This window comes from Ornithodoros turicata, chromosome 5, assembly GCF_037126465.1.
Source record: "Ornithodoros turicata isolate Travis chromosome 5, ASM3712646v1, whole genome shotgun sequence".
Classification (NCBI taxonomy): Eukaryota; Metazoa; Arthropoda; class Arachnida; order Ixodida; family Argasidae; genus Ornithodoros; species Ornithodoros turicata.
This window is the reverse complement of record NC_088205.1, coordinates 22308458-22331711: the sequence shown is the minus strand read 5'-3', so window position 1 is coordinate 22331711 and position 23254 is coordinate 22308458. Positions and strand designations below refer to the sequence as shown.

The 23254-nt window shown below is 46.0% G+C and overlaps 1 protein-coding gene across 2 annotated transcripts in view; it reads right to left on the bottom strand.

The window, feature by feature from the left end:
• Positions 1-19291, bottom strand: part of LOC135394223 (syndecan-like) — a 123806-nt gene extending 104515 nt beyond the window's left edge. The window contains exon 1 of one of the 2 annotated variants that reach the window (XM_064624839.1): positions 19031-19291. Coding sequence is in view for 1 of the 2 variants with exons in the window: in XM_064624838.1 (XP_064480908.1) it covers positions 15286-15351 (66 nt within the window). In the remaining variant the exon portion in view is untranslated. Of the gene's footprint in view, positions 1-15285; positions 15569-19030 lie in introns of those variants that run through there. The other variant, XM_064624838.1, reaches the window with a different exon arrangement.
• Between the last annotated feature and the right edge of the window lie 3963 nt (positions 19292-23254).

The following is a 23254-nucleotide window of genomic DNA, read 5'->3' as shown; positions in this document are numbered from 1 at the left end:
TGCGGCGCTTTGGGACGATATTTTAAACAGAGTGGACAAGAATCGGAAAACGTTACAAAGTCCACAGATCCGTACGACTACCGTAGCAGACGACAGCAATATCTCCTATGAAAACGTGTAGAATGATGATTATCAACTTTAGAAAGAAGCATCTCCCGTGGGACATCCACCGCTTGTGCAAAAATACTAAGCTAAGCTGAAGTACAAAGTATTGCAGAAATTGAGCAAGCAATAACCGGGCCGATAAGTAGCGCCACCGCTAGCTTCTAAATGCGGCGCTGCGAAGGGGTGCATGCCTATGACATGGTGCTTATAATCTAGTAGGTCGTGGGAAGACAACACTTCGAAGAGCGCTCCATGGATGGCGCTGGAAGTCAAACGGAAACAACATGGCGGCTCCAATCCGCCCTTTTGCCTCAGTGTCCATATTGGTCCATACTTTGAAGCGTAGCTTATTTAGTGACTCTGGTCTCAATTTACAGTGTGGCGACACGTTGCACGTCCTACAGGGTAGGACAGCGCTGGCCGCCAATTTTGATATGAAAGCCTACGTATATCGACGAACACAAGGAGGCACGGTAAAACTGGACGGCTATATTCTGACGAGTAACTCGAAGTCGCGATTTCACGCGTTGCTTACGCATTACACACGAGTTATCTTTCCGGATAATCGTGTACTAATGGCCGTTCACGCGGAATGGAAAGACCCTGAGCAACAACCTCGCATAGCTCGACTGTGCAACACATGAAGGAAGGGAGATGATTAGACTAGTGACACGTACTGCCTCGTGGCAGCTGTAACGTTATACGTACAGGCAGGGGAGGAGATCGCAGAGACCATTGGAAACACGATAATCGCGACCCTCCTGTCGTTTCTTTCGAGCTTCTTTTGCGCACCGTAATGCAAAAAGATCGCAAAAGCAACTTTTTTTTTTTTTTTTCGTAAAGGAATGGAAATCTGTCGTGTCAGCGCGTCAGTCAGCGCTCTGGTATCACTCGTCCTTCAAAAGACGCGCTCGTGGAAGTTGGGGGAGACGACACTGTGGAGTAGAAATAAAAATACCGCGCATGAGACGGGAGTTGGCTTTGCTGCAATTGTCGTGTTTTGACTTCGACAGACTGCATAGGGCAATCGGCCATGTGGCGTTTGTAATATATGATTATGATTTTGGGGTCTAGTGGCGCAACAACGAGTTTGTAATAAATGTCGTAAAGCCACAATCAACGTCACGCGAAGCCCTCTGAAAAATGGCAGACGTCGAAAAAGCCAGAGAGTGGCAGGATGTTCTAGCCTCATGCCAATTACTTTACATCAGGTTCATAGATGCCCTCTGTCACAGGTGTGAAAATATGTCGATTTGAAGCCATGAGCTTAAAACACACCCATACCCCCTTTACAGACACATGCATGAAAGAGACTCCTTACACGTAACTATGACAGCGAATGACCCTTCAATCACATCTGGCATTATATATATGATCGTTTCCAGTACGACAAAGAGTGGTCAAAGTGTGCTGGATCGATGAGACTGAAGTACATAAGCGACAAGAACAGTCCGTGTGCTACCTGGTACGATTGTACTCATATACACTACACTGGAAGCCTGTGCTTTGCCTCATTGTGACCCTCGGACATTCCCACCATCACCACTAGGATAACCATCGCCACCTCTCATCATCGTCGTCGTCACCCATATGAGACCCCCTAGCTAGGGGTAGCGTTACACTCCTAGAGTGGAAAACCTCCCCAACTTAATTCATCATCAAAATATAATTGTCGTGTTTCGCGTACGCCAAGACGAGCCGCCAGTGGAAGTTGTTTATAGTACGGTCTTGCGTCCGGTGCAAAGGAACGTGGGACCACCACATGCGTGGTGTTACGACGTTAACTGAACGTATCTCCGCAATAGTGATGCAAGTTAAAATTTGTACTTTGAAGAAATAGGTAAAATTGCAAACAAATAACTTTTTTTAGACTGGAGATTATTGCACCCATATTTACATGCATGCGTGCACATGTTTTTTACACGTGTATGTAAAGTAGGTCTATTTTAACAGTCTTCTACAGACTTCTCTCGAAAGCGACGCAATTTGGTCAACATCGTTATCGCAGAGAGGCATTCAATTGTACTATATATTGCCCAGAACCTCTCTATTTTCTTACCGTTGGATCACAGGCGGGTGCGCGCCATGTCTTCCGGCAAAACTCGCACGCTGCGAAGGCAGTGCCTTTTGCTGGACCCTCCTTGATCAAGCACGCCGGGCAATCAGAGAACACAGAAAAGAAAGGGGGACACCAACAACATTGTCTTCAATCGCAGAAGCCTAACGACGAGACGCGCGCAGTCTAAATACACGGGCGCAATCCCAACATTAACTGAAGCCCGAGGGGAAAGGCGCCAACCTCGGCAATTTCTACTGCTCAACCTCCGAGGAGGATCCAGTGCTCCCCAATCACATTATCGACCACAGGATTAAAGAGTTGCCGCCCTGAATGAGATTGCTCCGTCGTAGCCCAGCTGCTCTCTCTCTCTACTGCACAGGAAGAAAAAAAAAAGAAGAAGAAACAAAAAACAGAACGAAGGAAACGATTCTGCGGTCTGCATGGTCTTCATCTATAACCCTTTCTCGCTTCAAAGGTCATTTCTGGTATAAATGGGAGCCACTATCGGGGATATCGACATCGGGAATGCGGCGATTCGAATCGATTTAAACGTATAGTCGCCAAGTCAACGATAGAAGGGCACCGCGCGGGGAGCCATTTATCCATGCGGTGCTATACACAGCGCGAAGTGAGTATCACCAAGCTTGGCATCTTGCGAAGCTCCAGCTTTCAGCATTTGTGTTTGTAATGGACGGGCCTCCTTCCTTCCTTATTATGTGTTTAGAGTGGTCAGCCAGACGGTATGGCTTGCTACTCAAACATGTAGCTACACCGCAGTCAGCCATTGTGCAACATTGGCACTGGTCAACGGAGATCTCGTATGAAAATCGGAGAGCATGTGATATTTCTTTGTGACGCCCTTTGACCAGACCAACCGCAAACGCTCTGTGACCGCACTTTTGAGTTGTTGCAGAGCACTGCCCCACAGGCTGGCTATCGCCATGGTGTTGCCCATCACATTTCATGCAGGCTACCGTCACTCATCTGAAGTGGCAGCAGGCATTGCGTGCTCACCCATTTGCAGTTTACTATAGACAGAAGAAGTTGCGTCAGGAACACTGGAGGTATATCTGAGTCCTAACATGCGTAAAGCCAAAGCCACAACAGAAGAGAATAAAAAGGGAAAGCGCTAGCAGAACTAAGTCACACAGAGGAAACATACGGTGTTCACAACACATCAAACGTGCGTACGTGTTTTACATAACTAGCGCATAGCCGCGACTGAAATCGTGAAAAGCGGCATCCGCGCGTGTGAGAGATTGTGCGATCTATAAACAGAGGCGGGAACTCAAATAAAACTGACAGTGCACACGATTCTTCCAAAAAAAGTTTTCGAAAACTCACAACCGACCCGCAACTTTAATGATCCACTTACATCTCTAGGAAATAAAAAAAAAAATTGCTCTCAGTGGAGCTCACGACGGACAGGAACCGTACTCATACAGACTACAGCGAAGGGGAGATTAAAAAAAAGATGGTGCCTTCGTTTTACGACACCGCGAGGGCAATACACAGTCCTGCCAGTGTCATGCAGTGTCTTTTCTCGAGTGGCGTAAAGCAAGTTTTTACGGCCTCGTATAACCTGCGGCCTGCACACCCCATCTCGTCCAACAGGCATCGCACAGTTAGGCCTCCTCACGCTCTGCACGTATAAGTGAAACGGTATTTACACGCTTTCACCGCCTTTGCCTGCGCGCTCGAAATAAACAGGAAGCAGACGGCTGTAGTAGTGCAGTGGGGAAAGAAACGTGACAACGTTTCGGATTAATTAACCCTCAATACAACAGTTTAGTCGCGACTCACCTTCCCATTTTTTTCTTCTGTTCGTCATCATATAAGGACATATAAGGACATATAAGGACATATAAGGACATTGTAGAAATATGCGTGGCTTCACAGAGACCGAGCGCAAACGGGACGACTCCCGATAAAAAGAAAAAACCAAAAGCTCAAGAAAAGGAGGGCAAAATATTGTCCCGAGAAATGGGCCCCTATAGAATACCACGCGCATCTGATACGTACGGAATGAAGCCATCCCACCTAAACGGCCGTTCGCACCCATCCCATCCCCTCCCATGGATCATGCATCAGACGGGAGGAAAACACAGGACGTATGCCGAGTGATGTTCAAGCACAAGTGCCGCGAATAGTTTTGTAGGGAAGACACGTACCAAGGGGGAGGGAATCTCAAAGAAAGTGAAATGACGTCGTGGAACGTGCTTCCGATGCAAGTACCTGTTGCCTCAGCAACGTGGTTCATTGACAGCATCTGTCGAGAGATACTAAGCTACGCGTGCACGCTGCCAGAAATTTAAAGGCAGAGAGGTGTAAGGTAAATCCCCAAGCAGCACAATGTACTGAAAGTAGAGTGCAATGGGGGTGGACGGGAAGGTGGAAGGCCTTGAACAGACTCGTGAAACTAAAGAACATTGATAAGACACATACCGTCCACCCCTATTGCACTCGACTTTCAGTACATTGTGCTGCTTGGGTCATGTTATCGTACGCGTTGCATACGAAGCGAACGGAAGCAGAAGTGGACATAGGGAAGGAAAAATGGCTAGGGACAGAAGGGCATTTGTGCTAGACAATGTTTCATGGAGATGTCCTATAATACCACAACGAAAAAAACGAACACTGGGCGATAGCTTTCGTTCAAGAACGTCCACAGATTGGAGAATCCCAGGACCTGCTTCGCGCCTGCAGCTCCATCAACGCGTGCATGACTAATGTACGATGCATTCGGAGAACCTCAGGACTCGAGTCGTGATAACGACACAAGGGCGCCCATCGTGTAGCTGCCACGAAACATGCACGAGAAGAAATGTTGAGGCCGCGTCTGACTGCAGTGACAAACTGCGCAGAATTCAAGAATTGCGAACAATTCTGCATACTTCTTAATAGGTGGTTGTAACAACATGCCAGCACGACAACGCAATGCTATCCACGAGGGAACCATTTTCGCCAACCAATTCATTTCACGTGAATCGGTCTTCTCGAAAAACCAACGAAAAAGACACTGACGGAGTAACTTCTACGATTTATGCAGACCTATATGGGTTTTTTTTTCTTTCTTTTTTTTTTTTTTTTGCAACTGATGCATTAGGGTGGTCATCCACAAAATGCAGAAAGCTGGATACGCCTTCAGTACGACAATTTCGAGTGAGAACTGTAGCGATGTAGAAAGTCTCGAAACGCAATCAAAACATCCCGTTTTCAAGCGCTTGCATGAAGCAATACAAGGTATAGATGTAATGTGCCCAAGGTACAAGAGCACAGGAAATAAGCAGCGTTGCAAATTGAAGGTCGAGTGTCTGTACCCTTTACTTCAGACGCATCATCGAGCCAAGAACATACAATAACACCGTCGGCCCATCAGCGTAGAAGCTTCAAGTGCTCACTTGCAACTTAACGTCTCACAAAGGAATCTCATGAGTTATACACTGAAAGCTTTCACAATCCTCACCCTAATGATGAAAAGCGCATCATATCTAATCGTTAAAAGAGCCAGAAGGCACGATCAGTCCACGCGCTATTCGGGAGATAGCCCACCCATTATCAAAGTAAACGCTGTTGTTAGGCATGTGCGAGTAATTATATTAAAACCGAATCCAATACGAAGCGAAGATGCATAGCCAAAGCAAATACGAAGCGCATAATCGAATTGAATGCGAAGCGAACAGTCGTATAACGGGACCGTACACACATGCAGCACACGTACGAATATAGATTAATTTATTGTGTTTTTGGTGCAACAACAGCAAGGGTCTGTACGGGGTTTTGGTGCGTTATGGCACAAGAGTAATTAAGGCAAAATAGTGCCAAGACACAGAGTCTGTAAGGATGTGGACATGTATAGAGCATGTATACGCGACAGATTCAAGCGGATCAGAATATGAAATATCGCTCACTTTCTTTTGTACCCTCTCTTTTGCCGTTTTCGGCCTTACGTGGGCATGCTTCCCCTTTGCTTTCCCTCTTTTTCCTTTACGCTTTCCTCTGCTTGAAACACTCGATCTCTTGCCTGTTTGTTTTTTCTCTTTGTTTCCGGCTCTATTGTTCCGTCCACAAACGCGTTTTGGAGTATCCAGTCCCGACTAGGTCGGGACTAGCATCCCCATATTTTTCTTTCGTTTCCAATCCCAAAGAAAGAAATCGGTTTGAAAGAAACGTCAATTCGACTCGAGATTCGGACACAGAATTCTGTTTTCATCCAATTCGGAAATCGAATCGTACACTGTATAGAATTCATTCGCTTCGGTATTCGAAAAATTCGAACATTCGCACATGCCTAGTTGTTGTCTACCCAGGCACAAGAACGATCTCACGATTCCTTTCCTCCAGTCACTTTCTTCGCCGCCTCAAACCGAGAAAACGCTGCCCACGGCGTCAAGCAACAGTACCAGAATGCTCCCATCCTTGAATGAAAAAACCCACACGTGCCCTCCGTACTACGAGACTCTGCTGGTGCCTACAGAAAGAGCCCACAGTGCGACCTTCTGGAAACCAACGGCTGCAAGATGAAAATAAAGCGGGAGGGAGGCCCCGGAAGTAGTGGAGATGAGGCCAACCGCTTACAGGAAATGACATCACACGCCCGGTAGCCCGGAGTTATATGGCGAAGACTCGCAGACGTGTTTGCTCTGCGGCAGACTTTGCGGCGGGAGTACATCCGAGATCTAGCGCACGATTTTATTTGCATGTCGTTATCTGCCAACAATGACCAAAGTCGTGCTATTTCGTCTCGCATTGCGTCCCCCTCACAATTGCAGTGAAAGTAAGGCACAGACTATGCGACGTGGCATCTCTCACGAATCAATAACCCAGAGACGTGGGACGAAACGCGTAGGCAATGTAGGTTGACGTGGCAAGCGGCGCGTGACGCACTGACTTTTTAAGGCGGAGAGTTCCGCCTTGCATACGGTAAATTTCAGTCGCGCGTCGCTGAAGGGGATATATGACGGCTTAATGTTCGCTAAAGTGTATTAAGAGAAATATAGAGATAATGGCTCCCACAATCGAGGGACTGGTCACTTCTAACCACTTGTATATGCCTTGTATGTGAAAGTAAATAAGTGCGCATGTGTACGCGTTAAGATTTGCCGTCGCATAATCAAATATCTTTCCAGGAATGCTCTCGACCGCTTCTGCGTCGCAAGAGAAGGGGGTTCCAATGCTGTGAGAAATAGGCGCTAAAGAGCTCGATCCCGACAATAGTGGGTTCGCGAGCGATGCAGGATCATACATACGTTCAAACGGCGAAGTATACTGAAATTGGCTGACAAAAAATAAACAAAGGATGAACGGAGAACGTACACGTTCTCCGTACATCCTTTGTGCATTTTTTGCCTGCAAACATCTGCTAACAGGGGCCAATTTCTTTTATCTGGTGGTTTGGCACCGAAACACCAACACTTTCCTCCTTTCCTTTTTTGTTTCTTCAATAAACATATCTCCCCCACAACAGTCGACTACCCACCGATGGCTGGAGTCCAACTGCATGGACCCCCACTAGAAAAGCGCAGAATGCAGGCCCGTCTGAAACACCTCCGAGATATTTATCTTCATTTATCTGGTATTCCGCGTTAACAATTACCCAGTTATCTCCTAACTTTATCTTTTTTTGCCTAGTAGACCGTACGCTTAAAATTACTCGTTACAATTTTCGAACATCCGTTTTTTTGTTTAATGCTTATTTTGTCTAAACAATACCTCCATAAACAAATATTCCACGTGACAGTGTCCTCTTGTTCTACAGTGATACCATCTCGAATGTTTTAAGTGATTCTCTTTTTGCATGACCAACGCCAACCCCAGTCGGGAACACGATTTTCACTTCTGTATCCCTCTCTGCCGCCAGAGATATCGACTAACCGGAGCCCGACCGTTTCGCGTAGCCAGGCACGCCAACACCAGAGCCAAAGAGCGCCCCTAGCAATTGCCTCCCTGGCTGCACTGGAAGCACGCACGACCGCCAAACGATGGCTTCCAAACTAAACGAGTCTGGTACCAGAGTAGGTGAAGATGGGCACGCAAGAGCTTCAAACGAGATTCCAGGAAACGCCGCACCATACTTGCTGCCAAGCTGTTCCGGTCACCCTGGGCCACGTACGCGTATGTGAGTAATGTATGGGCCGTGTTCATGTACATATCGATCGCAGGACGCAAGCTTCCACTGCTGCCGCAGGGGTTAGCGACCGAGAATTTGATGATTGCATCTTTTGTTTCGCAGCGACACTTATTTGTCAAGGGACAAAGATGCACTGCCCCCATCCTGGGCAACTTAGAACAAAGGGACATTAACGTTAATGCGCGCATTAAAGAACACTAATGTAAGAGTAAACATTATATTACTTTATTTTTGTTTTGAAGCACTTTTCAGAGAAAAGTAACACCACGACGCTCTCGTGCACTCAGTCGTTCTGCGAGAAGTTAGATATTGATTGGTAAAATAAAATAAAAATTACCGTGCGGTTAAGATTGTGTAACGCGAATTTCAACGGTAGCTGTTGTGTTGACTTCTATAAAGGGTGTTCAAAATTAAGCTTTCACGTGCGCTACGCAAACACAGTGATGACAGGACACCGGATGATAACTTTACGCTACTTGTGTAAGAAGCAGGTGCTGCTAATTATGAAGCACCTGTTTCTTACTCAAGGAACAGAAAAAAATAGCACCAGTTTTCTTTTGTTCACCTATTTATAAAGTGCTAGTGAAAGCTTAATTTTGAACACCCTGCATATGACACATATATGCGCAACTATATACTGCCTTGTGATCTATGGAGTGAGTGGTGATGTGTAGCGCTGGGATTAGTGGGATAAAAATACAAAAATCGGGATAGGAAGCGCTGAAAAATCAGGACACTTCCCGGGACAACGTCAAACCTGCTTTTATAAGCTTTAGATTATTTTGTATTACAGAAACCGACAGTTGACAGACAGAAAGAGGCAGAGAAGAAGAGAAAAAGAGGGTTGTTTGTAAGGAAAAAAAACGAGGCGAAATTGAACTCTGTTTTGTGATCCAACCACAGCGATTTCCCGATACCTTCCCGTTAACAGCTACCGCTGTAAAAAATAGAGATGTTAGTCCTAAGCTACTCGGACTGGATACTTCAGGAAGCCTTATTTAGAGCTCATTCTGCCAGAAGAAATGCAGCATCAACTATAAAGTTGATCCATCGGATCCTTGGCAATAATTGGCGTGTGAAATTTGTAATGTTCCGTGCTTTCATTTCTCAGACTACCGCCTTTGAACTTGGCAAGTTAATTGATGGTGGTCTTTACGTGGTATTGATAGTGGTGGGGAGGGGCGTCGCCCTCAATCGGAAACGCAACACATGACGCAGTAGGCATTAAATGGCTTCGAAAAGTGATCAAGGTGAACGGGTCCCATTCGGCAGCTCATTAACCATACGAGGATAACTTTGGAACGTCCCTGATGCTTCGGTTTCCACAAGAGACGCTCCGTCAGTGAAATGTAAAGAAAATCATTTCGTGTCCCCCTACAGTAGTGTTCCTCAAACTTTTCCAGTACGTGACCCCTTTGAGTAGTACCAAACCTATCATGACCCCCCCACCTTTATAAGCCTTCAGAAAATTTACTTTTTTTTCGCTGACTGAGATACATTTACATTGTAATTTACTTAAAAGATATTAACCACAGAGAGAGCTACCACAAAATGCTTAATGTCTTTTAACAAGAATTGATTTAATCACGTATATTAATGAGAAGCATGTATTTGCCTTCTTGATACTACCAAATCAATACGTTAGTCTGCATGTGTGGCTCAAGGCATATCGTATGTCTGCTTGGACCCTCCATGACTCCTAGAAAAAGGCTCGTGATCCATTTGGGAGTCATGACCAGAGGTGGGCGTTTGTCCTCACTAGCCTCGCCCTCACCTCAATTTTCTGGGAGAAAAATTTTCCTCACCTCACCTCAATTTTGTATTGAAAATTTTCCCTCACCTCAAAGAAATTTGAGACTTTTCCTCACTCACCTCAATTTTTTTTAAATTTTCCTCACCTCAATTTTTTTCGAACTTGTCCTCACATAACCTCACTTCAATTTTTTAAAGCTATTTGTGTATTCGATGTGAAGATTGTGTATTCGATGCGCGTTGGCTTTGATTGACTGCCAATGTAAATGCATATACCTCAAGCGTGAATGCATACAGGGTGCGGCACGAAACGTGTCACTTGACCACTTTTGACATTTATTTTGTCAAATACAAATAGTTTCATCAATTTGCCATTGAAATACATTTTCGAAATTGAACTCATGAAATTGCTTAGTCAATGTAACGTTCTTTTTTTTCTTGGAGGATTTGGCCTAGTCAATCACAGCAAACGATTCGTGGAACGATTGTTATACCCGTAAAAGTTGCGCGGAAATTGAGGTTCAGTTGCGGGTATGCGAATGACGCGCAGAGTCGAGCGTCAGATCAGCGGCGAGACAGCAAGGCAGTCCCCGCCCAGATGATAGACAGAAGCTGCGGAAAGAAGGAAAGACATCCCGTGTACGCGCGGGAAAAGTTTTCATAAAATGCGCATTCATAAATTTTTCCTCGCCTCGCCTCAAAAGATTATTCCATAGTTTTCCTCACCTCAAAAACATTTAAAAAATTTCCTCACCTCAAAAACATTGAGATTTTCCTCACCTCAATTTTTTTGAAAATTTTCCTCACCTCAAACATTACCAGAAAAATTGGCCCTACCTCACCTCAAATATCGTGAGGTGAGGGTGAGGAAACCCTCACCCTCGCACGCCCTCGTGAGGGTGCCCACCTCTGGTCATGACCCGCAGTTTGAGAAACACTGCCCTACAGCGAAAGATTGCTCATTCTTAAGGCAAATACTTTCCTGGACCTGGTATCCTAGATAAGATGAAAGTGAAAGTCGACAGTGGTTCCAGGGCCCCCTCACCAATTCGACATGCAGCTGCACCAACGGCGAAAAATATCTCTGGAAGGCCTAATGGGCGGGAACACTTTCAATTTCCTCATGTTCTACGTGGCTTGAACAAGCGTCAGTAGCGAGTTTTAGGAAATAGTAAGCGCCCTCCGACTCCGTATATCGCTGTCCGCCAATGAGATATCAGCAAAGTAATGAAAGTCACTCCAATGGAATCCGGCGATTGGCGTAATATGTTTTCAGAAACGTTATTGTGTGAAAGTTTTCCTGTAACTCCCTAGTATGACAGTAGGAGGTGAATGAAGACAAATGCAGCGAGTCACTTCGGACAGCGATGGAGACAAAACGCGTACAAAAAGGATATATGTTTATGGTAAACAGGCCTGAACACTGCGCGAAAGCTGAAGACAACCCAACAAGACTAAGTTTTCCTTCAGCTTGCCCGCACATATGCCGTTCGATCGAAAATTGTGTGTTTTTTTTTTGTTTGTTTGTAATTTTGTAACCAGCACAATATCTTAGAGCCCAGCCTAGGTCAGCACATCAGACCATCGTGAACGCCCACGACCTGTGTCTTGCCCATGAATTTTATTATTTTATTGATTTATTTTTCAGTTATGAGCATGCGTTGGAGTTGCACACCAGAGATCGGAAATCGGGCTGTTCGGAAGGTAATTTTAAAACTGCAGAAAACGGTTACGTTACCGAAGCAAATAGCTACACTTGGAACGGGACACACGTTATATGCACATACAGATATACAGCGTATGCACTACACATGCATGTGGATCTTCGTACCAAGCAGAACTCACCTTCATACCCTACCCTGTGCCGCTTCTGGGCTTACGAGTACAGCTTCGCAACTGTTCCAATATAAGGCAAACGTTTGACTTTATTCCAATATAATCGGCTTGGAGGAGACGCCGCGTCGATTCGAAATTTGAATACTAAATTCAATATTCGATTCGGAGTTCAAATAGAATATGAAATCGCTCGTCTCAATGCTGGAATATTCAAAATATTGGCACTTCCCCTAATCGCAAAATACTGCGGCTCAGAACACCGAGCAATGGTAGCAGCAGGACGCTGCGCCTTCACAGCTTGAGATTTGCTTGATGCGCGGACGACGGGCCAGCGCAGCGTGGCGAACACGTCAATATATTCTTAGCGCGGTGAAGAGTATTTGTAAACCCTTGTGTTTTCGGCATTTGTTAGTTTAAATGGGGGAAGGGGCCAAAATCGGGCTTTATTTCATGGGCTCTATAATCGGGCGATATCGGGTGGAAGCAGGAGACTTTCCGGTGAACAAAAAAAATTCACGCGTTTTAGATGAACACAAGATGCCGAGCGACTGTACTGAATGCACAATGTGGCGGCTGAACTTGCACTTTAGGAAGTTCATTTCTGGGTTTCACACTATGTGACGATGATGGAAATCAAGAGTAAAAACGGGTCTTACGTGGTTCTACCCTAAAACACAAGGCTCCGATTGACAAAACAGAAGAACGAGAAATGTGCCACCACATAAAAAAATTAAGTCACCGTTCATTCCGTAGTACGGAACAGAGTGCAGCAAGCTTTATAAAGTGGGAGAGTGCGGCGCTCTAATTTTATGCGAAGAAAAAGGCATATATCTTACGCCGCCTACTGAAGAGCGTTTTCGATAGCATGTGGAAGCAAAGGAGACCTCGTCACCGTCTGGCGTTTTATGTGAACCTATTATGACAGATGGGACGAATCCAAAATTTTTCATATCCGAATCAGTCAGAATCTAAGGAAGATTCTACGAATTCACGAATCGTACGAATCTCGAATCTTGCGAATCCTTTCTTTAAAAAGAGTATAAAAGGCCAGGAAAAAAAAAACTTCTAGTGAAAAGTGTTTTGAAGCAAAATATGATATCTTTGCTCAATAAAAAACACGTTAAATAATGCTTCAGTTTCAGGTGAAAATATACCCATATACTACTTTTACTTAACATGTTCATCGACTACAAGAAATGCACAAATTCGAGTCTGAATTAAGCAACAATCCAAAGCAAAACCAGAATATGAACAAACAAACATGAAAACACCTGTCGGCCAATGAAAGAGGCGAAAATCTGAAAAAGAAAAACGTGGTTGGTGGATTCGAAAGAATCGGCGATTGGCCGTTTTGGGCACTGGGATTCGGATTCCCGAATCCCTGCCTAGGATTCGTGGATTCGGTTGGCCCATCCCTAATTATTATGTAACTTATATGTATTTATTGCCATACGTTTGTGAGTTGATATGGGTTAAGGAGTAAACAGCACCTCACGCACGGCAGGCACTCTGTAACAAACGCGAAGAAACACGGACGGACAGAGGTTTGTTGTCCTCGCGTGTGTTACCATGTTATTTAACAAACACGCTCTACATCTTCTCACAGTTCCGGCAGGTACTTCGTACGTTATGTTATGGGAGATAACATGAAATGATACGGCATAGTTTGAAGTGACAAGTATCGAGACTGGAGGCGTGCGATAACCGGCATCGATATCACGACGTCTGAACATGGACGAAGGGGAGCCAAGAATGCACACGACGCACTTAAGCTGCATTATCATTCGGAACAGTATCACTAGGGTGTATGAGAGTGTCACTGTGATTGACGTGTTTGATTGACGCATGACTTCGAGATTATGTTCACCCCGGTTCACGTTGCACACATCTTACGACGCGCCGTTTTCGTGATAAGTTAGCCCGTAGCTTTGCGATGCCGTAGCACCATACTTAGACTTTTTCTTGTTCCTACGACTTTTCAGATATCTGCGTTTTCGCTTTTCTAGAAATTTTAAGCCAGCACGCGAGAGAATGGAGAAATAGACAACATAGGGGAAATATACGTCGATGATATCATGTTTTTTTGTTTTGTTTTTTATCTTAGAGACACTTACACATGTTAACAGTATATGGTACAACTGTGACAAAATGTTCAGCTGCAGAGCATGCTGAACGCGACCCAAACCGGATTGTTCCAGTTTGAGAGTCAGAGGCTTGTTGACGAGAACAGCACGGTACACGGCAGACAGAGTTATGAGAGAAAATTTTCTTTAAAGGTATATATATATACACGCAAAGACGCAAGAACGTTAAAAATCAAACGTGCAACGTGACAATCGCACACACCGTCGAAGAACAGACACACATGTGACAACAAAAAAAAAAAAAAAAAAAAAAAAACAAAGAAACGCTAGTTCCGTTGGTAAGAAGTTTTCGAGCAGAGTTCAACGTCGAAGAGGTCTCCTCTTAAGTTTACCGACTTCTGCGATTAACAGCCACAGATAGCGAGAGCACGGCTACTTTGAAGAGCAGATGCCCCGGTGCTGAACTTCCGTTTCAGCCCCCACGCACGTCTGCCAGCACTTAGAAGGCACTCACGACTTCTAACAACAGCTAGGCTTAGTTTAGCACGTTCGAAGATACCAAAAACGTGGCATTTGTTGTTTGAGGTGCGCTTTTCGAAAAAGAAACACACAGATCGATAAGCCAGGAAATTTAGGCTTAACGCCGAGCAGACTGAAAACGAAATTCAGAATAAACGGGCGAATACAAGACCTGACCGCTTCCACGGAATGCGCGTGTGGGTCAGTAACAAAGGCAAAGAATGCCATGAAAAGAGCCGTCCGTCAAAGGTAACTATCGTTTGTAACAAAACACGGAGCGTCGGAACCGCGGGCCAAAGCGTCCTTTATGGGAAAATCGGCACCCGCGGCAATGGGAAGGTAGGCCGTTCCCTCAGGGCGCTCCGCTGACAGGAAAAATTAAAGAAAGCCCATAGATGTTTGAAAAGACTGTCTTTCTGGGTACAAACAAGGCCACCTACAAAGCATGTTTGATAAGCTAGTCCCACATGCACACAGGAAACGAACCATAAAACTACATCGACGCAACACAAGTCAATTGCAAAGCAGTTGCACTTAACACGTAAAAGTAAATATATTTTTCATTTCGCTCTTAAAACTGTCGGAACTAGAGAAAAATTAGTGTTTCCGCTATATCCTTTCGGCGGCTCCGGTCACTAACCTTGGTACTGAAAACAAGGGATGCTCACGCGCAGCTGTTGCTCTTGGAGCACTAATTTCAAGCTCGAAAGCGCTGGTGGACTTTCGGCACTTTGGAACACCGACTTGCATAGGACTAAATGTAAAATATCGGTGTGTAGGATACTTGTGGGCGAGATTACCTTTTCCGCCGAGAGTAGTACTCCATTGAGGGCGAGCAGCAGGGCAAGCAACGTTGGATTCCACATTCCTCCCGCGTAGCTGTGCGAATAATCCCGGCAAGAGGACGCTAAAAGTTTCCTAGCGTTGAGGAGGCTATAAACAAAAGACTCCTAAAAGTTGGGTATCCACCACAGCTGCCTTCTACCATAAACAAGGCTCACACCACACGCACAAGCAACCAACAACTACTTGAGCACCATAGCCGTCACTTGTATCTCAGCCGCGCCAACGAAGAGGCCTAGCCGCTATTTACATACGGAGAGACGCCTCGACCAACCGGAAACGTTCGCCAGCGCGCCAGCGACATCTGACGAAGGGAGTGTTAAACTTGCACTTTGTTGCTCGGTGACTTGTGTTCATTGCGCTAAGCTTAGCCAGTTTAGGAGCAGCACTAAGAAGCTGATGAATCCCGTCAATGTCCACGGAGGGCACAAACAGTACAAAAATCCAACACTGAAGCTCACACAAGATTTCTTGTAGCAGACAACATTTCTTCAGGTTTGCTTTTTGTACTGTTTTTTGTATCTTATTAATATCCGGAGAAAGAAGTAACCTACCTCGGGCTACTCCTTCTTAGCCATATTAGTTGCGAATAGAAACTTGTAACGATGAACATAACAACAGAATGCAGTGCAGATGCGATGCTGTCTCGCATCTGTCTTTCCCGTCAAACGGAGGGTACTGTTACCCTATTGTCGTAACTGTAGTTCTGTTGAGGTTGTGTAACGCGCCAGTCGTTCAAGTTGGGACCTTCTGTGGGTAGGGTGCGCTTTGCAATGATATGATTGATATCACGACTTCTGCTTCATATTAGCAAATAGACCAAAACATAAGCCCACCGTAAAATAAATGGAATAATAAATACTCACAAAAGTAACTCGCTGTTTTCAATATATACTGTCAAGTTACAATTTGTGAAATCTACTGCCAAACAAATTCAGACAAAATGGGGATGAAAGGATATGCTGGCATGGACGATCTCCTTTTTCTGCCATATCTTCTTGGTAGACGCTTTCCTCCTCGCTAGATGTATGTAAATGTAAGTGGCATAACAAAAGACACACACAGACGAAGTTCATCATCTTCTCGTCCTTCCATCATTACTTATTTGTTGTTGTTGTTCGTCCTCCCTGTTTGTCTCTCGCTAACAAAATACAACAAAAGCAAATGAAGTGTCTTCGAAGTAACTTACGAAATTAATACAGACAGACTACTCCCAAAAAGTATTTAAGTTTAAATTAAGTTTAAGTATTAAATACTCACTTCTAACATAAAACGACTTGTAAGATACCGAGCTACTCCCAAAAGCATTTCAGATAGAATAACTTGAGTTGGGTATCTAATAAGTTAGGTACAAGAACTCTCGACTTCATGCACGTTAAGAGCACTTCACTGCATTACAAGAGAGTATGGTGGGGGTGCCTGCGTTAGGGACGGAACAGTAATTATACTCCTTTACGCCGTGCAAAGGTGAAACCGGCAAGTGCAAGCACTGCTTTTATTTGCTGCCAGTCAGATAAGTTATATAGTTACGGCTAGTATCGTTATTATGGCGTCTTATATAGTAGCCTAACTACAGTGGTTCGGCATGATTGCATAAGCGGGTACTATACCGTAGACATACTTTTTCAAAGCTGTCCCAAAACAGCCACCAGAACCACTGTTTTTGCACTTTGGAGTCAAGACGGAGCATGTGAGCCTCTGAATGATAACTATATCAGAAAAGCCTTCCAACGTATGATCGGTGGCGCACGTCGATAACATTTTTTTTTTAATTATTATTCGAATAGGTATGAAAATTTCCCTTACCTAATAAGAATAGGAAAAATCTTTTTAGGAGCAGTACTACTAGCAATACTGCCCCGCGACCGTCCGGCATTATTCCAAGACACGATCCACGAAGGCAGATCGCGTTAACAAACGTGCTCTCACCCTTTTGCCCCCTCCACCACGTACGCGGATTTGAAGCGAGACCAGAACAAGGGCATCGGAAATAGATTAGGATTATCGACGCAGCGACTTGCTATACTGAATCGACAGCATGTCATTTGTATTCCTTTTCGATGACAATGGTGGAATACTTAAGGTTCGAAGAAGTCGCCCGCTTACACTACAAGTTTAATCACGGAAGAAAGGGGATGCTACTCGTATAAATTATGGTTCGTAACATTTTCAGTGAAAAGACTCCAAGACTTTCATCCTGGAGCGAAACTTCCATGCTGCAGATGAATGTTCGCGTTTGCTTCGAACCAAGCGTTTGTGCATATACGTAACGGAATAAGACGAACTAAAGTTCCTATCTATATAAGTGCTATAACACGAATCATTCTCAGTGTCGGGTTAACTAGAGCCACTTGCCAAGTCACCGGGCTTGAACTCCGGCATAACGTCTAGAGACTTCCACAATATTTGGAGTCTACCAGAGCTGAGTAATAATGAGGATACATGTGCTTATACCGTCAAAGGGAAATTAGGGACACCATTACACGTCCTGTGTCTTTACCGAAAGCGCCTCACTGTAGTCTTTATCTCAAGGACAAGGATAAGCACTTGTTGGCATATGTCTAGCTCGTAGCCAGGGGGAGTGAGGGGCGTAGAGATGAGTGCGGGTATGAAAATTCGTACCCGCAACCGCGGGTACGAATTTTACGAATACACGAACCGCGGGCACACGCGGGGGCACAATCCGCATCCGCATCCGCAGCAATGTCATTGGCTTAACCCGCATCCGTACCCGCACATCCCGACGCCTATCCGCATACCCGCCGATATACCCACAGCCCAATGCGTACGCATATTTCTGTTATGCCACATGATCGTGACAGCACGAAATGATTTATTGATGCTGAGGACAATGTCCGTTAGCACGCCACTTTTCCAACTCTTACGCAGTGGCCACTGCTGACATGGTTGCCAGCTTACTGATGCGAAGTGTACCAGTCTTGGTGTCGAAAGATAGCCAAAGTTAACCCTATGTGGCAAGCAACAACAACAAATTTATTTTGAGATGATGAATTGGATATAGAACGTCCTTGAAAGTATTTTGAGCTAAGTATGAGAGAACTGATGTTCTGAGGCTGGAACAACATAGAAAGGACAAATACATACAAGGACTCAAATTGCCTAAGAAATTAACGATGAAAGATGGAATTCACTGAAAAGGTTAGCCCTGGCTAATCTTTTCAGTGACTTCCATCTTTCATTGTTGGGCCAAATGTTCGCCATGAATCGGGTCATACATAAAAATCTGACGGGTTGATTTTGCGCCTCCGGGTATACCCGCGTAATCCGCGGAGGTAGTGCGGGTCTACCTGCACCTTACCCGCAACCCGCGATGACACGGAAGTGTGTACCCGCAAATAACAAACTTGCGTGGGTACTCGCGGGTATCCCCGGGTATACCCGCACCGCACTCATCTTTAAGGGGGGGGTTCTGGGTGTTCAGCTCGCCCCCGAAATGGTACCTTTGCTGGTGTATTTGGGAGAGGGAAACGAATACTCCTCTCCCATTTTACATGGCAGAGGAGGTACCCATAGAACCCTCCCCCCGGAAATATTTTTCTGGCCACGCCACTGGGTGAGAAGTACAGGCAATGCTGCAATTGGAGCGTAGTCCTTAGGTTGTAGGTACGTAATATTATGCGGGCTACTTCTACAATATGACTTGCTTTTTGAGAAATAACGGGCTAAACATGCGTTCCTCACCAAAACCAACGGAACCGTCGATCGACGTCCTGCGGAACGGCGCAACCCTCCGCGTTCTCGCACGGTACCTTGCTCGACACCCTCTTCACTACCTTCGCCACGTCCATGGCCACGTCGATGAAGGCTGCCCAGACTCTGACTTCAGTCGTACTACCGTACGCCTAAAAGGGCCCGTCCCTTCACAGTTCTCCCTGCCCTTGCACGCCCCGGCGATGTGGACGCTTGATAGACCCGAGGTCTGTGCCAGTATCCCGGGCCTTCAAAGGAAGAACGTGCCTGTGGCAGTAGCCCGCCAGCTCGTGCTCGAGCATCTCAGTTCGGCCTATCCGCAGAACCGTGCAATATAGACTTGTAGCAGCCTCAGCGGTGCTATCATCATCCTCGTTCATCATCTCGCGCCCGCGTAGCCGCGGAAAATAAATCAGTTGGGCTCTCGCCGTCGAACCAGCCGGTTCTCTTTGTCTCTCCTTGAGTTCCAACAACTGGTGACCCGAACGTTCCGTGACCGAACATTCTAGAACCTTGGCCCGTGCTCCGCCATGCCTCTCGGGGACCCGCAAGTCAGCTATGCTCCATCCCCGATGTCTTCACTGGCTGCCGTCGCCGTGAAGCTGCCCTTATGGTATTTCGGCCGCGACCCAGCTGTCTGGTTTCTCTAAGCTGAGGCGCAATTTAACTTGGCTGGCATAACCTCACAACACACCAAGTTTTACCATGTCATTTCTGCCCTTACTCCCTCTGCTGCGAATGAAGTCTACTACAGCGGCGCCCTTCTACGTCTCGCAGGAAAACCGTGACCTCGCCCTCCGACTTCCCTACACAGTGTCCTCCACGGATGCGGAGGTGCTCGGTCTGCTCACCGCTCGGTGGCATATCGCAGTATCTGTGCCTGATGCGTGGGTCGTCCTCACAGACAGCAAGGCGTCTTTGGCACTCCGTTCAGCATACCACCAGAGCCTCGTGAGTGATCTGCGTACCATGGTACTTCAAGAGTACGCCCACCTCTCCTCGGTCGGCCACCGTATCTGCCTTCAGTGGGTACCCGCGCATATAGGGCCACACGGAAACACGTGTGCTGAAGCGCCGCGCTTGATGCGGCCACTCCAGTTCCCCTACTGCCGCTCCCGGTGTCTGCGTCTTGCCTGCTAGTACTACGTCACTGCGGCGACGGCACATGCAGGTTTCTTGTAGACGCCATCCGACCTCATGCATTCCTGCAGTTCATCGACCCCTCACTGGAGTTTGTCATCGGCTGCCGCAGTACTTGCGAAGAAGGGTCTTCTACATCGTGTTCGGTTGAACGTTGCCCTCACCTGTTCACTCCTGTTCAAAATGGGCCGCGTCCCATCTCCTACTTGTCCCTGCTGCACCGTAGAAGACGATATCTCCTATCAGCTCCTCCACTAGTTGTCAGCGTCACCTCCATCATCGGGCCGTGCTCTGGCAACGCCTTTCAGAGCTTGGGTGCACGGACGTTTCCCCCGCAACACTCCTTGGCCCCCCGCAGCGAGCTACCAAGTGGAGTGTCACTAAGGCGGTGCTCCGCTTTCTCAGTGATACTGGCCTCCGGGGCTCCCTGTGAGCCGGGTTTCTTTTTATTTATTTTTATTTGCTTTATTGAGGGAATAACAAGCCGGCGTGCTGCATGGATGACCTTTCCCTTTTATCTTTCCTTTTTTTCTGCCAATAAACCCCCCCCCCAACGGATTTGTCACAGACGCAATGCATTAAACAGGCATCAGAGGGACTTGTTTGACAGGCGAAGTTTTTCTGAGGGTGTTCCTATAAGCATGGTGTGGGTGGGTGGGTGGGTGGGTGGGGGGATACGTTTATTAAAAAAGGGAAAGAGGAAGATTCGAGGTGGTATGGTGGTAATGACTTCATAAATGACTTGGTGATGCACGGGTCAGCACCCGATGCCTTTTCTCATGTTGAAGGAAACTCACCCCGCCTTCAGAAGAACTGCATACGTTGTTATATTGTGGAGCACCGTTGAAGTCAATAACAATTTGAAATGGTTTCAACTTTTTAACTTCATATTACAACACGTCGAAACACGTTCGCAACCCATGAAACCGATACCACTATATTTATATTCCGCATCGGCCGACAATGCATTTGGCTAATTTTGTTTTCGCCCCAAAAATTCGTAGATTATATTAAATAAACGAATTTTAAAGATCAACGCTGCTTCCACAGGTGCAGAGGCTCCGGTGACGTAACGTCACTCACTAACCGGAGGAGTGAGAGGGCGGCGGGAGGAGGCTGGTCTTGCTCAACGACCCCTCTAACACTTTGCTCTCCCCAACGAGCTCACGTATCCGCTACGCATCTCCAACCTTCATCTTCCGTCCTCCATCTCTCTTTCCTTCTTTTTTCTTTTTTACTATAGTCGTGACGACGCCCACTTCTGTGTGGCAAACAACGGCGAGATGGTCCTGCCATTACCCTCCCCCCCTCCTTCTCCAGAGAGGGATTTCGGCATACTCTCAACGTCCAGCGTCAGCTCTTGCCATGTATTCCGTCGAATAACAGTCACACTATGCCACTATTTCTCGTGGGATTCTCGACACCGTGGTCAGTGGTCCAAGAGGAATAAAACGGCACTATAGTTTCGAAATCGACTGGAACGGATGCGACAGTCCCTTTAATGAAGTAGAACATTGATTTCCCACCAGACAGATTTCACCATTGCTGCAGATTGCTCCTGCTTAACCTGTCAGCGAGTTTAAGAGCTATCAGCCACTCCACTACCTCGGCCAACGAAAACATAGTAAACCATTGGTACGGTCGAACCTCGTTAATTCGAACTCCACGGGAACCGTACTTTTGTTCGAATAAAGCGGACTTTGAAGTAGCGGGAGGCGAACTGAATAACGGCAGTAAGTGCGGGATGAACGGGCAAATCACGTCAGACGCGTTGCAGCCTGCGAGGCTAAGCCTCTCTGGCCCCATGAAAGCCGATGCACTTGTCTGTATAGGATTCAACACTAAAGATCGAATTGCAGAACCATTCAGACACAAAGCCTCGTAGTCAGACGACAAAAACATACACAAGAATCTCTCAAATTTGGTTCTTCCTTACTTAGCTGGTTCTTTAGCTCCCTTCATTTATTGTCGTTGTTGTTGGTTCTTTAGCAAAAATACACGTTGTTATGTTCTCTCTAGGACTTATTTCATACACTTTTCGCGCATAAAGACGCGTATAAAGCTTCGCCTTCAATTGCTGAGTATGAGTAGCATTTTCGTCGTGCAGTGTTAGTATTCATGGCGAACGGGCATGATTTGGTGCGCGTGTATTTTTTCATAATTTTCTGTATCCCAGCTGTTTGTATCATCTTTGGTTTGCTTGAAAGCTTTAGGGAATAGCAAGCCCACATCGTGGCTATAACCTTTCCGTTCTCTTTTTTTTTACTTTGCATTAAACATATCCCATATCCCCCCCCCCCCCCCCCCCCCCCCCCGCGTGTACTCTTGGTGCGCGCGTACTCTCCGAAGCTCTTTAAGGCAATTATTTGCGTTAAGTGTGACGAAAGTCTTTCGGAATTTCGAATTGATCATCCATGAAGGCTTGCGGCCTCGCATCAATACAGAGTGTAGTATTAGTGTAGTATTAGTATTAGTGTAGTATTAGCCAACTTCTTTGCATTGCTTTCTTTTTTACACGTTCCCCACCCCGTCCTGCGTAACATCGCCGGTTGATATTGTAAGCGCGTCCTTATTATACCACGCACTTTGCGCCAGCTTATGTGAAGAGAGAAGAATTTCTTGTGCAACGATGTCCGCATCGGATGCATGGATGGATCGGATTATCAGGAAAACATGCACAGGAAAAAGTCACTCATTGCGGACTGAGCCCTGCTACTTGTGCGTCATACATGCGCACACCCACGCACAAAAGTGTGGGAAGCATACTAACAGGAATAACAAAATATATCTCTAAGAACATAATGAATCAGCGCCGAAGGGAAAAGCGGTGCAGGTGGCGAAGTAACGTATCGTGTTTTGAGTTTGAGTTGAGTTCGAGCTTGATTATTGGCATGAGCGGAAATATGTCTAACCCGATTTTGCTTGCATGCTTGCAGGTGAGAAACAGTTACTATAATATTACAAGTAGCTATAGGTGTTTGATCGTCTTGCCATGCCCCCGCTACCTGTCTAAGATGTGTTACGACTGTCTGCATTTACTTAAGCTGTTATTGTATATGTCTAGAGATGTCGAAA